This window comes from Mytilus galloprovincialis, chromosome 10 (genome assembly GCF_965363235.1).
Source record: "Mytilus galloprovincialis chromosome 10, xbMytGall1.hap1.1, whole genome shotgun sequence".
Taxonomy (NCBI): Eukaryota; Metazoa; Mollusca; class Bivalvia; order Mytilida; family Mytilidae; genus Mytilus; species Mytilus galloprovincialis.
The window spans coordinates 90670984-90688936 of record NC_134847.1 but is presented as its reverse complement, the minus strand read 5'-3'; the positions used below and the strand labels follow the sequence as shown (position 1 = coordinate 90688936).

General features: G+C 32.1%; 1 protein-coding gene across 5 annotated transcripts in view; it reads right to left on the bottom strand.

The window, feature by feature from the left end:
• LOC143048743 (rho GTPase-activating protein 8-like) overlaps positions 1-17953 on the bottom strand; it is a 28773-nt gene that overhangs the window by 4067 nt on the left and 6753 nt on the right. For 4 of the 5 annotated variants that reach the window (XM_076222610.1, XM_076222614.1, XM_076222615.1 and 1 more), the window contains 11 exons: positions 15039-15142; positions 14260-14326; positions 13876-13963; positions 11248-11379; positions 8865-8951; positions 4017-4118; positions 3660-3770; positions 2921-2991; positions 2481-2558; positions 1453-1581; positions 588-694 (listed from right to left, as the gene is read on the bottom strand). In XM_076222610.1, coding sequence (XP_076078725.1) covers positions 588-694; positions 1453-1581; positions 2481-2558; positions 2921-2991; positions 3660-3770; positions 4017-4118; positions 8865-8951; positions 11248-11379; positions 13876-13963; positions 14260-14326; positions 15039-15142 — 1076 coding nt within the window. The remainder of the gene's footprint in view (positions 1-587; positions 695-1452; positions 1582-2480; positions 2559-2920; positions 2992-3659; positions 3771-4016; positions 4119-8864; positions 8952-11247; positions 11380-13875; positions 13964-14259; positions 14327-15038; positions 15143-17953) is intronic. The other variant, XM_076222612.1, reaches the window with a different exon arrangement.

The following is a 17953-nucleotide window of genomic DNA, read 5'->3' as shown; positions in this document are numbered from 1 at the left end:
CCACCTGATACAGTGGTTAGAATTATCCAGTGATTTTACTAAAAGGAATAAGTCTTTCAGGAGAGATATGGTACAGTGGTTAGAATTATCCAGTGATTTTACTAAAAGGAATAAGTCTTTCAGGAGAGATATGGTACAGTGGTTAGAATTATCCAGTGATTTTACTAAAAGGAATAAGTCTTTCAGGAGAGATATGGTACAGTGGTTAGCACATCAGACTAAAAACACAAAGTTTCTTGGTTCCATAATATTTCACAGATTGAATTTTCGGCTCTCTCTTGACAACATTTGCAATTATGGTCTTGAGAAACAATAATAGTTCGTCAGAAGGGGACAATAATTGCTGACCAGTGTTAAGATAGAGCAACATCTCTTGCACATAAAAGACACCCTTGTAGATTTCGGAAAAAAGAGCAGGCCCTGCAAAGTAGCACTCACACCAGCAAAGTGGAAACGGATTAATATAAGTTGTAATAACTTGTTTCTCAATCCACTATAACTAAATTTGTTTATACTAAGTCTTTCGTGACAAAAAAAGTCAAAGAACTGCAATAAGACTAGTCATACGAATAAAAGAAATGTATTACCTGTGTCAGGAAGTGTATAATATACTTCAGTATAATGTAGTTTTCCTTTGGTAGTTCCTCTCTAAATAATCTTTGTACTTCAATCAACTGTCTGTCTTCTTCTAACGCTAAAAATTAAATCAAATATTTAATAAGTTCAAATACCCTATGCCAGCATGGTTAATATGGAATATTTTTGCAAGCCTTTTCCCCCTTCCTTTTTACTCTTGGAATAATAAGATAAAAGTGTAAAAAAATGTCTACTGTAGAGGGGATAAGACCAGTAGAACGATTAATAGATAATCAGGTTGTCTTCGATTAAATATCGCTCACTCGCCAAAAAGTTCATATTGTGGCTCATGGCTGACATTTTATGATATCAGTGTGAAGAAAAACCGATAATCTGCACATATGCCACAGATCAAGGATATATCTTAAATATCAACTCCATAACCAGACAGTTTGATAAAGGCCACAGGTCAAGGAAATATACTCAATGTACATGCATTACCTGAAAACTTGCAAGACCACATGTTAAGGATATGTACAATAATTTGTATGTAAACTGACTAACCCAACTGGACGATTTTTTCACTGAATAGTATAAGTTCCAAATGGAAACAATATTCTGGAATATTATTTCCACTGGAATAAATATTACAGTAAATATTCCTGACGGAATAAATGGTATAGAATATTTGTTCCAACTGGAATAGATATTATGACATTGTTTATAATCAAGTTTGCAGTGGAACTTCTGTAAGCCAGAACAAATATATGTTGACAGCTGTCAGTCAAAGGTCCAAATGTGTATGTATTCTTCTTGTTTAATCCTACAACTGGTTTATTTAGGTCATAGGTCAACAATGTTTATGTTTATACTTACTGTGTAACCTGACAACTGGTTGGTATAGGTCAAAGGTCAATATTGGTTCTTGTAAATCTCTGAGGAATGTTTTCATTGTTACTGCAGGAATGTGGACATCATTTATTTCATCAAAGTCAACAGTTTCTCCTGTAAAACATAGATAATGAAAATAGATATAAGAAATATGAGGGCCAATGAGACAAGTCACAATAAATAAAATTAAAAACATAGAAAATGTAAAAGACTTTTGGTTTATTGAAATAATGTGTTCCTTTCAATTAAAACTTTTCTTCTGTACACGGATAAGTAGCTCAGTAATGTGACAATCAGAGTGTCAACATGAAGCGTACTAGTGTTTAGCTCAGTTATGTGACAATCAGAGTGTCGACATGAAGCGTACTAGTGTTTAGCTCAGTTATGTGACAATCAGAGTGTCGACATGAAGCGTACTAGTGTTTAGCTCAGTTATGTGACAATCAGAGTGTCGACATGAAGCGTACTAGTGTTTAGCTCAGTTATGTGACAATCAGAGTGTCGACATGAAGCGTACTAGTGTTTAGCTCAGTTATGTGACAATCAGAGTGTCGACATGAAGCGTACTAGTGTTTAGCTCAGTTATGTGACAATCAGAGTGTCGACATGAAGCGTACTAGTGTTTAGCTCAGTTATGTGACAATCAGAGTGTCGACATGAAGCGTACTAGTGTTTAGCTCAGTTATGTGACAATCAGAGTGTCGACATGAAGCGTACTAGTGTTTAGCTCAGTTATGTGACAATCAGAGTGTTAACATGAAGCTTACTAGTGTTTTGTGTTCTGTGTTTATACAATTCCTTTCTACAGATTATTTGACCATTTCCCTTCATATGTTATAATGTAACTGTCAGCCGTAAACTTCAGCTACAATGGAAACAATCTTAATTGTATGAAAGATGTAAACCCAAAATTTGGTGCCCTGTTCAGCCGTTGATGTGTTGGTCAAAATATAAATTTGGCAGACAAATACAGACAACATGAGACTTTTAGAAGTCGCACTAAACATTCTTACCTTGATTAAATCTTTTTTGCACATCTTTTAAAACTGATGCGTTGGCAGATCTTCTAAATATTCCTTCCACATCTAAAGCTGTAATACAAATAGATAAGTTAAATATTAAGGTCTCAGCAAGCTAACCTATTCAATAGCATATTCTATTTCGAGACTTACTTTAAAACGAAATGACCATTTGGTAGCAATGAACTTCTCAAATTTGATCTACAAATCTGAACTTTTCACAAAGCCTTGATCTTATATGACTTATCATAAAAGCTCTTATTTAATTTCTATCCAGCAAACTCAACTTTTAAAGCTGTTTTGAAAATGTTCAAACAATTACTCCATTGCAATTTTATTTTTGTTGATCATCATGATAATTGAAACATCAACACAATCATCATGTGTACACCTACATTCAGGTACTAGGATTTATTTATCTGATATGATCTTACCATTTTTCCTGAGGAATTCCACACAAGTTTCCACAACAGGAGGTATCACACACTTGTAATTCTGTAATATTCTGGAAAACAAAACAAATAAATGGGGAATGTGTCCATGTGACACAAATGATGCCCCTGCTTGCTCATCATATAAAGTTATGGCCAGCTGAAGGACGCCTTAGGGCCTGGGAGTTTTTCGCTGCATTGAAGACCTATTGGTGACCTTCTTCTTTTGTCTGTTCTATGGTCGGGTTGTTGTCTCTTTGACACATTCCCCACTTCCATTCTGAATTTTATTATGAAGGGACTTCAATCAAGAAAGGTAAAAGTTAGCTTTCCAAATTAGTACTTGATCTGAGTGGTTATAAGCATTGTATTTAACTTCATAACATTGGGTTGATGCTAACTCAAGTTAGAGAACGAAAAATTAGGCACTTTTTTTCAATTTGTAAAGGGACATAACTCTAGAACTGTACAAGTGACAGTCACACCACCAAAATTAAAACTAGATCCATGTTTTTTTGTGGTAATAAGCATTGAATATAAGTTTCATAATAACAGGTACAAATACGGAAATAAGCAAACAGACTATTAAAGTATTAATTTGCAATTTAATTTTCTACCTCATATAGCAGAAATAAAACACTGTTATTCTGATTCAGAAATTAAATCAGATAATTGAAATCCGATTTCAATACCAATTCAAACCTCCCCACCACTCTACATATAACTGATTGTACAAACTTACTGTTGTAATTTAACACCAAACTGTTGTTTTGGATTATGAACTGCAGCCTCACTTTCATCTGAGGAATAAGGATAAGATGGTTTCTGTGCTGACAATATCTTAGCATCATGTCTGTAAAAAGTCAATTATTTAGGAGGTGGGAAAATATGACAGATTATAATGGTACAAGATATACAGAAGAGTACCTTACCATAGCTATACATGTATATAAAACTCTGGTCAAATATTCAGATTGTGGAGAAAATTATCATTTGATAATCATATCAGAGTGATGTCATCTTATTGTACCTGGCCTTTATATGTTATTACATTAAAAACTTATTTTGAGAACAAAACATCTAACGTAAAAGTACTTACTCTAAAACTAAGGATGGCACAACTAGCTGATCGAAATGTAGATGTTCTTTTAACTTGTGTAAATAATCAACATACATTATCTTCCTTCCAAACTTAGCACTGAAAAATCAAATGTATTTCACTAAGTTATAAAATGCTGTTGGATACATTTTGTATCTCAAAACCCTAGTGCAAAAGTTCTTGCAAATCAAATATGTATTTAAACAAAAACAAATGTATCAATGAAATATGATATCAAATATTATTGACATTCCATGTAACTTGAAACAAAAAATCTCAGGACAAAATAAAGCCTATTCTTACTATTTGTGGATATTTTGTGCTACAGTTTAGGACTATAATCATGAGAGGTTAGCCTACAATAATTTTTATAACTAAGATTTTTTTTCACCTCTGAAAAATATTTTTTGAGTCAACTAAATTAAAAGAAGGGGAGATAATTTGCACAAAAATAATTGTTAAACTGGATGCACTGTATAAAGAAATGTTTTATGTTGTCCCATTCCTGTCATACTTGTTAACTCATTATCCCTGTACATAGTCATCAATATGTAAGTGTATAATATATAGAATTCAATATAAATCACATTATGTGATGATAAAGATATAAAATGCTAAATAATACAAACAATATAATATCATGCAATTAACTCAATAAAAACCAAGGAATATAAATAAATGTTAACTCATTTCAAATCAAAATGGATTTTCAATTTATAACTGTTATTTAACAGTTACTGTGGATTTATAGATGGTACTACATGTATTAAAATTTCAAAACCCCATCCAATCCTTTAAAGGGAATGTATCTAGCTTACTATATCAAAGTTTGAATTAATTCTCATGTAGTATGATCTATGACTGATCAAAATTTTAAATTTATGTATTTAGATCATAGAAATTGTTACCGGTAACAGCATTTGAACAAGAAAAATTGAATGTGGTGATTTTATCCCTTCAGACATACAGTCATTGTGAAAACAAATCTGGTCACTCTAAATCTGTTGATTCAATCTTATTTTTGAAAAATCACAAAATGAATGTACAAACACTTTTCATACATTCTAGTATACATTTATTGACCTATTTGTCAAATTATTATCAGATTATATCTCTAAAAGTCAATGGCAGATGCAGAACTTTTTAATAGGGGAGGAGAGGGCATCGTACATTTACTCTGCATCAAAAATGCTTGTGCAATAAAATCAAATTGGTAGAGCAAATCACCATCTTAGGCATGAAACAAAAAATAGAACAACCATAATACCACAATTAATACCACAGTGGTTAAACAATTAAGATACTGTGTGATTCAACGTACCTGCTGTAGAAACGTAAAAATAAAATAAACACATATTACTATTTCTATTATAACCAGTAATGCAGAGAGAGAAGTTATTATAAAACTGACCAATCAAGCGTTTGGAAAATATCCTTATTGGATTAAACAAAAAGTCAATTTTGACCACTACAATCAACGATAAGAAATGTTTATTAAATGAACAAAATTACATTAGTAACAAAGCAATCAGGAAAATAAAATCTTCTTTTAAAGATAAACTTTTAACAGTGTCACAAAATGTAGAAACAATCTGTGTATTTACTTATAGGGAAACTTAATCTCTTAGTCCTTTAGTTGTATATGAATAGCATTAATTGACTATAATACAATGTATATTAATATATTTCTTTTTTTTTTGTATCCGTTTTTAATGTAAGTTCAAATAAAAAAAAAATAATCATGATTCCGAAACCAAATAAACAGGACAATTTTTTGTTAAAATCAAAATTTTTATTTTTTTTGGAAATTGGATCCATAATTTTACAAATGTCATAAATTGTATTTGGTAAATATAATTGATGACTGGGTATTGGTGATTCCCAAGGAAGGTGAAAATACCTAAAACCCAGTATGTATAAAACTATCTTACCTTCTTATAAGATAGAAAGAAAAATCACAAACATAAGTTACTCATTTATTGTCAAATAGGCATTTCTGTGGCCTTTGTAAACATAAGTAATGGGCAATTCTTATTTCTTGCCAAGTAGGCATTTCTGTAGCCATAGTTAACATAACTAATGGACAATTCTTATTTCTGTGGCCTTAGTAAACATAAGTAATGGGCAATTCTTATTTCTTGCCAAGTAGGTATTTCTGTGGCCTTTGAAAACATAAGTAGTGGACAATTCTTATTTCTTGCCAAGTAGGCATTTCTGTTGCCAAAGTTACTATAACTAATGGAAATTTCTTATTTCTTGAAAAATAGGCATTTCTGTGGCCTTAGTAACCATAAGTAATGGGCAATTCTTATTTCTTGTCAAATAGGCATTTCTGTAGCCATAGTTACTATAACTTATGGACAATTATTATTTCTTGCCAAATAGGCATTTCTGTGGCCTTAGTAAACATAAGTAATTGGCAATTCTGTAGCCAAAGTTGCCATAACTTATGGATAATTCTTATTTCTTGCCAAGTAGGCATTTTTGTAGCCAAAGTTACCATAACTTATGGACAATTCTTATTCCTTGCCAAAGAGGCATTCTGTAGCCATAATTACCATAACTTATGGACAATTCTTATTTCTTGCCAAGTAGGCATTTCTGTGGCCTTAGTTAACATAAGTAATGGACAATTCTTATTTTTTGCCAAATAGGCATTTCTGTGGCCATAGATACCATAAGTAATGGACAATTCTTATTTCTTGCCAAATAGGCATTTCTGTAGCCATAGTTACCATAACTTATGGACAATTCTTATTTCTTGCCAAGTAGGCATTTCTGTGGCCTTAGTAACCATAACTTATGGGCAATTCTTATTTATTGTCAAGTAGGCATTTCTGTAGCCTTAGTTACCGTAAGTAATGGGCTGTTCTTATTTATTGTCAAGAAGCCATTTCTGTAGCCTTGTAACCATTAATAATGGGCAATTCTTATTTATTGTCAAGTAGGCATTGTTGTAGTCTTAGTTATGTTATGTAATTAGCAAGTTTCTACTGAACATGTCTTTAGCTATATTTACCACAACATGGTAGACAAAACATTAAATCTAAATGATCTAAATGCTTTGTCAGCTATTTACAACACATGAGCTGCATCAGATACAAAAGAACCTTATGCAAATAAACTCATCATGGATATCAGGACAAAATTTTGTATATACGCCAGACACACGTTTCATCTACAAAAGACTCATCAGTGATGCTCGAATCCCCAAAAGTTAAAAAGGCCAAATAAAGTACGAAGTTGAAGAGCATTGAGGACCAAAATTCCTAAAAGTTTTGCCAAATCCAGCTAAGATAATCTATGCCTAAGGTATGCAAGTGCATGTATACATGTATATGTATAAGATTGTGATTAGTTTTGGAACATTATACGATATGAAAGATGAACTTTGGTCTGTTTAATAGGGTTCCTATATGAATTCAATTTACCTACAGTTACAGACTTTACATACAGATTTGTACAACCCTAAATAAGTGACCAGATGCAATTAAAAGGGCTGGTATTTATTTACATAAGGTTGATATCTATCCGATGAAAGCTCAAAGTTTATCTAAGGCTATATAAAGAATTCAACAGTACTTGATATTTATTTTACCATAAGAAACTTGCAAATTTTAAAAACTTGTTGAGAAGCCATTACTGTAGCCATAGCTACTAGAGGTAACTGGCAAATTCTAATTTACTGTCAAGTAGGTATTTCTGTAGCCATGGTTACCAAAAGTAACAGGCAAATTCTAATTTACTGTCAATTTCTGAAGTCACAGTTATGACATGTTATGAGCAAGTTCCTACTGAACATTTCTTTAGTCATATAGTAGAATAAATGGTAAATCTAAATACTTGGTAAACTATTTACAACACATATTAGCTAAGGCTATAGTTGCTAAAGAATTCAACAGTAATTGATATGGTCATTTTGTGTGAAGAAAAATTTTTTCAAGTAAAAATCAAGGGCATAAAATGAACATGAAAAGGTGGTTCTCTGATTTTGAATACTATTCTCTGAAAATTTCTTAAAAAAAACCCCAAGAGCTATCAAAACAATGCTAGGACACCTCTCCCCTTGAAATAAGCCTTGGATATCTGAATGATATTGTATTAAACAAATTCTTTCAGTGAAAATGTCAACAAAGCTGTTGTGTAGCAAGTCACAGCCCATTCCAGCAGGTACTGTCTATAAGCTTCTTAAGAGAATACTGAGGAAATACAGGCAAATTCTACAGTTTTTAGGCTGAAGCCGTCATAAATTTTAATTGTTGGATTTTCATGCCTCATCTCAACAGATGTTTTTTTTAAATTGTGTTTTCTCTTTAGCTCCATGGGAGATGACAAAAGTAAACAAATATATAATTAACAAAAATAAACTGATAACCAATTTCTTACCCATGTTCCTGTCTATCACAAATAGAAATTGCATGAAAATCTAATATTTAATTTATCATGGCCTAATAGATACACACATGTATTAGAGTGATACAATTAGATGCTATGGCAACACAAACTCACCTGCTGTTTTAAAAAAAAATAGGAACAAAATTATTTCACACATGCCAAGAAATACTGACATTACAAAATCTTGCAATAACTTCTAAATGCATATAAAAAATAGAACAAATACAAGGGTTTAAATACGATAAAAACATGTAACAAAATTCATCCACATTCAATAAAAAAGATTTCTCATCTTTCTAAAAATAAAGTCACACATTCACACATGAACATAAAAAATACATGCTTCCTAAATCAAGCAATGTAATTCTTATAGAAAAAATGTTTACAATTGTATTAAACAAAATCTTATCAGACATGTCAGATGGTCAACATGTATCAAGGTAAGTGACTCACCTTATAAATGGTTTAAATATATTGAGTAATAACTTGATAAAGTTTGTAGGATGGACTAGATATAAGGCTTTTAGGTTCTTCTTGTACCTATAAAAGAAAGAATAAGGCCATACAAAAACAATCCTAGATTCTTCTTGTACCTATAAAAGAAAGAATAAGGCCATACAAAAACAATCCTAGATTCTTCTTGTACCTATAAAAGAAAGAATAAGGCCATACAAAAACAATCCTAGATTCTTCTTGTACCTATAAAAGAAAGAATAAGGCCATACAAAAACAATTTCAGATTCTTCTTGTACCTTTAAAAGAAAGAATAAGGCCATACAAAAACAATCCTAGATTCTTCTTGTACCTATAAAAGAAAGAATAAGGCCATACAAAAACAATCCTAGATTCTTCTTGTACCTATAAAAGAAAGAATAAGGCCATACAAAAACAATCCTAGATTCTTCTTGTACCTATAAAAGAAAGAATAAGGCCATACAAAAACAATCCTAGATTCTTCTTGTACCTATAAAAGAAAGAATAAGGCCATACAAAAACAATCCTAGATTCTTCTTGTACCTATAAAAGAAAGAATAAGGCCATACAAAAACAATCCTAGATTCTTCTTGTACCTATAAAAGAAAGAATAAGGCCATACAAAAACAATCCTAGATTCTTACCCTACCCTATTTTTTTTCCCAGCAAAAACATCAGATGTACTGGACATATAGAACTTTTTAGATATTGTTTTTCATGTTTTAATATTTTGAAATCTTTTTGTCAATTTTGAACAGTTGGGGTGACATATCAGATGTATCTTAACAGTTGGGGAGACATATCAGATGTATCTTAACAGTTGGGGAGACATATCAGATGTATCTTAACAGTTGGGGAGACATATCAGATGTATCTTAACAGTTGGGGAGACATATCAGATGTATCTTAACAGTTGGGGAGACATATCAGATGTATCTTAACAGTTGGGGAGACATATCAGATGTATCTTAACAGTTGGGGAGACATATCAGATGTATCTTAACAGTTGGGGAGACATATCAGATGTATCTTAACAGTTGGGGAGACATATCAGATGTATCTTAACAGTTGGGGTGACATATCAGATGTATCTTAACAGTTGGGGTGACATATCAGATGTATCTTAACAGTTGGGGAGACATATCAGATGTATCTTAACAGTTGGGGTGACATATCAGATGTATCTTAACAGTTGGGGAGACATATCAGATGTATCTTAACAGTTGGGGAGACATATCAGATGTATCTTAACAGTTGGGGTGACATATCAGATGTATCTTAACAGTTGGGGAGACATATCAGATGTATCTTAACAGTTGGGGAGACATATCAGATGTATCTTAACAGTTGGGGTGACATATCAGATGTATCTTAACAGTTGGGGAGACATATCAGATGTATCTTAACAGTTGGGGTGACATATCAGATGTATCTTAACAGTTGGGGAGACATATCAGATGTATCTTAACAGTTGGGGTGACATATCAGATGTATCTTAACAGTTGGGGAGACATATCAGATGTATCTTAACAGTTGGGGTGACATATCAGATGTATCTTAACAGTTGGGGTGACATATCAGATGTATCTTAACAGTTGGGGTGACATATCAGATGTATCTACATATAACACATAAACATTTGACAGATTTTCTTTGTTCACAAATAAACAAAAATACATTTCCCCCCAAGATGCAGAACTCAATGATGAATCAGAGTGTTATAACCAAAGTAAACTGAAGGATATATTGCATTTATCTAATTTTGTGAACTAAAAATGATGGTACACATTAAGTTAATACTTTGAATTGGTATTCATACAGATAGGTTAATACAATATGCACAAATCATGTTATTTGTTTTATTAATTGAGAAATACCTTTAAACACATACCTATCATTTTGTGACTTGAATATCTGAGTTTGCATTATCAATAAATGTCATGACAATTTCTCTGTACATTAGTGACATCTACAATGAGACCAGATCTACACTGAATAGGGACTTTACATTTGTGTACTTACTTTCTATCAAGTTCTCTGTACATTAGTGACATCTACAATGAGACCAGATCTACACTGAATAGGGACTTTACATTTGTGTACTTACTTTCTATCAAGTTCTCTGTACATTAGTGACATCTACAATGAGACCAGATCTACACTGAATAGGGACTTGACATTTGTGTACTTACTTTCTATCAAGTTCTCTGTACATTAGTGACATCTACAATGAGACCAGATCTACACTGAATAGGGACTTTACATTTGTGTACTTACTTTCTATCAAGTTCTCTGTACATAAGTGACATCTACAATGAAACCAGATCTACACTGAATAGGGACTTGACATTTGTGTACTTACTTTCTATCAAGTTCTCTGTACATTTGTAACATCCAGCCTAATTTAGGTTTGTTTTTACTTGTCAGTCCGTAGTGGAAGTAAACTATAACATAATCATTCTCCACATACTGATCCAAGGTGTATTTAAGGTATCTGTAATATAGAAATAAACTATCACATAATCATTCTCCACATACTGATCCAAGGTGTATTTAAGGTATCTGTAATATAGAAGTAAACTATCACATAATCATTCTCCACATACTGATCCAAGGTGTATTTAAGGTATCTGTAATATAGAAGTAAACTATCACATAATCATTCTCCACATACTGATCCAAGGTGTATTTAAGGTATCTGTAATATAGAAGTAAACTATCACATAATCATTCTCCACATACTGATCCAAGGTGTATTTAAGGTATCTGTAATATAGAAGTAAACTATCACATAATCATTCTCCACATACTGATCCAAGGTGTATTTAAGGTATCTGTAATATAGAAGTAAACTATCACATAATCATTCTCCACATACTGATCCAAGGTGTATTTAAGGTATCTGTAATATAGAAGTAAACTATAACATAATCATTCTCCACATACTGATCCAAGGTGTATTTAAGGTATCTGTAATATAGAAGTAAACTATCACATAATCATTCTCCACATACTGATCCAAGGTGTATTTAAGGTATCTGTAATATAGAAGTAAACTATCACATAATCATTCTCCACATACTGATCCAAGGTGTATTTAAGGTATCTGTAATATAGAAGTAAACTATCACATAATCATTCTCCACATACTGATCCAAGGTGTATTTAAGGTATCTGTAATATAGAAGTAAACTATAACATAATCATTCTCCACATACTGATCCAAGGTGTATTTAAGGTATCTGTAATATAGAAGTAAACTATAACATAATCATTCTCCACATACTGATCCAAGGTGTATTTAAGGTATCTGTAATATAGAAGTAAACTATCACATAATCATTCTCCACATACTGATCCAAGATGTATTTAAGGTATCTGTAATATAGAAGTAAACTATCACATAATCATTCTCCACATACTGATCCAAGGTGTATTTAAGGTATCTGTAATATAGAAATAAACTATCACATAATCATTCTCCACATACTGATCCAAGGTGTATTTAAGGTATCTGTAATATAGAAATAAACTATCACATAATCATTCTCCACATACTGATCCAAGGTGTATTTAAGGTATCTGTAATATAGAAGTAAACTATCACATAATCATTCTCCACATACTGATCCAAGGTGTATTTATGGTATCTGTAATATAGAAGTAAACTACCACATAATCATTCTCCACATACTGATCCAAGGTGTATTTAAGGTATCTGTAATATAGAAATCATGATCCTTTAACTAAATCCATTCTTTTTTCTTTTTCTTTGTACATTTCTAAACATTTATTTTTAATACTTTCCAGGTTATAACATTGCTGTAGAATGTCTACTTATAAAGTACAGCTGCTTATATAAATGTATATGAAGGAGAGATTTTTTGACAGCAGATGAAACACTTTGATCTCTAGTGATCGGAGAAAATGATGTTAAAATAATAACTATTTCCTAAACCACTGCAACATTTTTAAAATGTCCCACTGAATATTCAGGACATCTGATTATGACTGTTTACACCAGATAATAATGACTTTACTTAAAGAGGACATGAAGTAATGACTGTTTTCTAAAACCATACACCAGATAATAATGACTTTACTTAAAGAGGACATGAAGTAATGACTGTTTTCTAAAACCATACACCAGACAATAATGACTTTACTTAAAGAGGACATGAAGTAATGACTGTTTTCTAAAACCATACACCAGACAATAATGACTTTACTTAAAGAGGACATGAAGTAATGACTGTTTTCTAAAACCATACACCAGACAATAATGACTTTACTTAAAGAGGACATGAAGTAATGACTGTTTTCTAAAACCATACACCAGATAATAATGACTTTACTTAAAGAGGACATGAAGTAATGACTGTTTTCTAAAACCATACACCAGATAATAATGACTTTACTTAAAGAGGACATGAAGTAATGACTGTTTTCTAAAACCATACACCAGATAATAATGACTTTACTTAAAGAGGACATGAAGTAATGACTGTTTCTTTTAATTCTGTAACATTTAACTGTGCATGTGCTTAGTCAGGAAATCTGGGTACAACAGTTTCCTATAACTTTGCAATATATTATTTTATAGTTGTGTTTATTTCCTAAATATAGTAACATAGCTATATTTTGTATAATGTCAATTTCATCACGGAACACTGTCTCCACAATTAGGGGTTCATTAAGGGATGAAAATAAGTTTGACATTTGTGTTACGACTTAAAAAGTTATCAATGTGTTAATTTTAGTTGCAGAATAAAAACAATATTAGGTCAATGTCATAAAAATATAAACTTGTTTGTACTCGGTGCAAAACTGGAGAAGGGCTTGGTAGAACCTCATCCTTCCCCAGTTTCTCAGCCTCATACAAAAAAGTTTATATATTTTCTGACATTGACCTAATATTGTATATGTATCTGTGAACTGAGAGGAAGTATACAAACTGAAGCTACATTAACTGTTATAATGTTTTACTTACTCCATAAGTCGTTCATGATTGATCTGTGAACTTGGAGGAAGTCTACAGGCTGAAGCGACTATAACTTTCCGCCCATAAGTATCATCCCCTGTCAAAATCAAAATCAAATTAGGTAATGAATCATTGAAAAGTACAACAAAATATCTAGTAAGTCACCTGCCCATCCCCCATATTACAGATAAGTTACCACATGTTGACTACCTGATTACTCTACTGAGCCACATCTTTGACTAGTCAGTAACTAGTTAGTAACCCTCCTCTCCTTCCCTCCTCCTTAACAGATAAGTTACCAGCAACTTTCAGTATACTGTACTGGCCACATCTCTGACTAGTAATTCTCCTTTCTCTTTCCCCTCCTCCCCCAAGAAATAACATATAAATTACCAGCAACTTCCAGTATCCTATACTGTGCCACATCTCTGAATTCTGATTCATCATTGTCCTCAGCATCCTACAATTATATACATAAATGAAAAACATAAATATATGTCTGGCCTTTACATAGTTTTGAAAGTACATGTATAATGCAAATGTTGATATACAAATTTTTAACATTCAAACTACCTGTAAAACAGACCTAACTTTTGTCTAAAATCTGTAAGTACTCATACCTTGACAATTTTAGCCTTTTTTCAATACATTTTTATAGTGTTTCCTTTTATGTCAAGTTCTTACAACTCTGTCTTGGGTTGGGGTGAAGGTTGGCACCAAATAAAAACGTTCAAAGCCGCTGCATTTGTTTGCACCTGTCCTATGTCAGAAACTTGAATGTTCAGTGGGTGTTGTTTGTTTGTTGTCTCATTGGCAATCATACCACATCACCTTATTTCTATATATCTGGTATGTAATGGATTAATTTCATTAATGAATCATTGAGGCAAATAAATTGTTGTCTCAATATTCTGATCACACTTTTTTTAATTTAGTTGAGTATCATAGAAATATTTCCAATATTCATCATGTCATTTTAGTAAATTGTATATATGTTTTGATCAATATAACTTTTTTAGATTATTCATTTTTAATTCATCAAAAAAAAAGGAAGAAAGATAACCCATTCATAAAATTAAAATCACATATTTTAAAACTTTTTCCATGGAAGTAACAAAATGCCCTTATAAACTTTACATATGAATATAAGAGATGACTTAAACTAGAATTACAGAGGGTGTTCCAAGTTCCTTTTCAAAATCATCTTCTATCAAACCCTCTGGTGTAATGGCTCCACTTCTAAACGCTATCTCTCCGGCTTGTTCTCTTGCCAAATCTGTAAAACACACACAACATCTATGTAATAAATACTCATCTTTAATTTGCCTTTTTTCTTAAAGAGGTAGACAAATATTTGTGACACTTACTAGGAGTTGTTTATCAAGAAATTAAGAAAATGAGATATCGGTCACATGATATCGGTATGCAGTTATTAGTCTGTAACTTCAAACAGTGTCTATAACACCTAATTCTAATATTATACATCAGAACGATTTAAATTTATATTTCAATAAAAACACTCAATAAATTAAAAAACAAAAAGTGCCAGTATATTTAATCCAAATAAATTCTCATTAGCCATGCTATCTGTGACTAAAAAATCAAAATTACACAAAAATCTACAAATTAAAGTTTATTTATGCATGTATGTAGTTGAAAATATTAATTTAGTACACGTAATATTAATTTTAGTATAACAATCATATACAGGTTACCTTGGCTACAGAATCATATACAAGAAAGTAATTACAGACATGCAATACATATATACACTTTATATATACTAGACATATTAATATATTCTTTGCAGATAAATTAAGAAATAAGACAGTTTTAGTACTGAAGGAGCTTTGTACATATATATATCATTTAATTTTCACAGACTGTTCTAGAGAATGTGATTTCTAACATATAAAGACGTTAATTGATATCTTGGACATGAAATTTATCTCTAGTAACGACTCTGGATACAAATCTTCAAATGATTTAACAGGAAGAACATGATGGGTATCAACAATGGAGCAGGAACTGAAGACCCATCCAGAGCATTCGTTTGATGGGGTTCATGTTGCCAAATTTTAGTTTTGTGTGTAGTAACTGTTTATAAATTTTTGTTTGACTTGGGTTGTTTTCTTCTTAAGTTTGTTTCACTTCCTTGGTATAAATGACATGTTTATGGAATATCATTCTAGTCTCAAAATTAGAGCTCATGTTGGCAGATCTATTTTGATCATTTTCACAATTACTGTACCTGTTTAAGGGGAGGGGGTAGGGGCCTAGCCCCCTATGCTTTGTAGCGAAAAAAGGTTGATTATTTAGGAAAGGAATTAATGAATCATGACTGTAGCAGCCCTCCTTTAAGGCAGTGAAAAATTTTGAATCAACCACTGACAATAGACAGATCATTTTGCCTTGAGAGTTTAGACGATCAACCACTGACAATAGACAGATCATTTTGCCTTGAGAGTTTAGACTTGATCAACCACTGACAATAGACAGACCATTTTGCTTTGAGAGTTTAGATCAACCACTGACAATAGACAGACCATTTTGCCTTGAGAGTTTAGACTTGATCAACCACTGACAATAGACAGACCATTTTGCTTTGAGAGTTTAGATCAACCACTGACAATAGACAGACCATTTTGCCTTGAGAGTTTAGACTTGATCAACCACTAACAATAGACAGATCATTTTGCTTTGTGAGTTTAGATCAACCACTGACAATAGACAGACCATTTTGCCTTGAGAGTTTAGACTTGATCAACCACTGACAATAGACAGATCATTTTGAGAGTTTAGATCAACCACTGACAATAGACAGATCATTTTGAGAGTTTAGATCAACCACTGACAATAGACAGATCATTTTGCCTTGAGAGTTTAGATCAACCACTGACAATAGACAGATCATTTTGCCTTGAGAGTTTAGATCAACCACTGACAATAGACAGATCATTTTGCCTTGAGAGTTTAGACTTGATCAACCACTGACAATAGACAGATCATTTTGCCTTGAGAGTTTAGACTTGATCAACCACTGACAATAGACAGATCATTTTGCCTTGAGAGTTTAGACTTGATCAACCACTGACAATAGACAGATCATTTTGCTTTGAGAGTTTAGACTTGATCAACCACTGACAATAGACAGACCATTTTGCCTTGAGAGTTTAGACTTGATCAACCACTGACAATAGACAGATCATTTTGCTTTGAGAGTTTAGATCAACCACTGACAATAGACAGATCATTTTGCTTTGAGAGTTTAGACTTGATTAACCACTGACAATAGACAGATCATTTTGAGAGTTTAGACTTGATCAACCACTGACAATAGACAGATCATTTTGAGAGTTTAGATCAACCACTGACAATAGACAGATCATTTTGCTTTGAGAGTTTAGATCAACCACTGACAATAGACAGATCATTTTGAGAGTTTAGATCAACCACTGACAATAGACAGATCATTTTACTTTAAGAGTTTAGATCAACCACTGACAATAGACAGATCATTTTGAGAGTTTAGATCAACCACTGACAATAGACAGATCATTTTGAGAGTTTAGATTCACCACTGACAATCGACAGATCATTTTGCTTTGAGAGTTTAGATCCACCACTGACAGTAGACAGATCATTTTGCTTTGAGAGTTTAGACTTGAAATTTGTCTTTGGATTATAAACCATTGAAATGCTTGACACACTTAAACTTTGAATTTTGTTAAAGTAATATGTCAAACTGAATGAATTCCTTATTTTGCCTAAAAAACGGATTTTTTCATTAGTGTGTTTTGTACTTAGTTTCTTTTTTTGTAACATCTAAATTTGTTTTTCATGAGTCTAAGGAAAGATTACTTTTACCCTCTTTAAAATAAAAATTATTATTGACATATTTTTTACACCTTACAGTAAGTGACTAAATTGTAGGTTAGTAGTATATGGTACATGTACAAATAAAAACATCTTTCAACAAGTTAATCTCAAAAACAAAATACAACAGCAAACAAGTTAGTTCTACAGAAAACAGGAACGTTCCATGCTCTCCTGGCTTATGTGTGTTAGCTCTACAGAGAACAAAAAC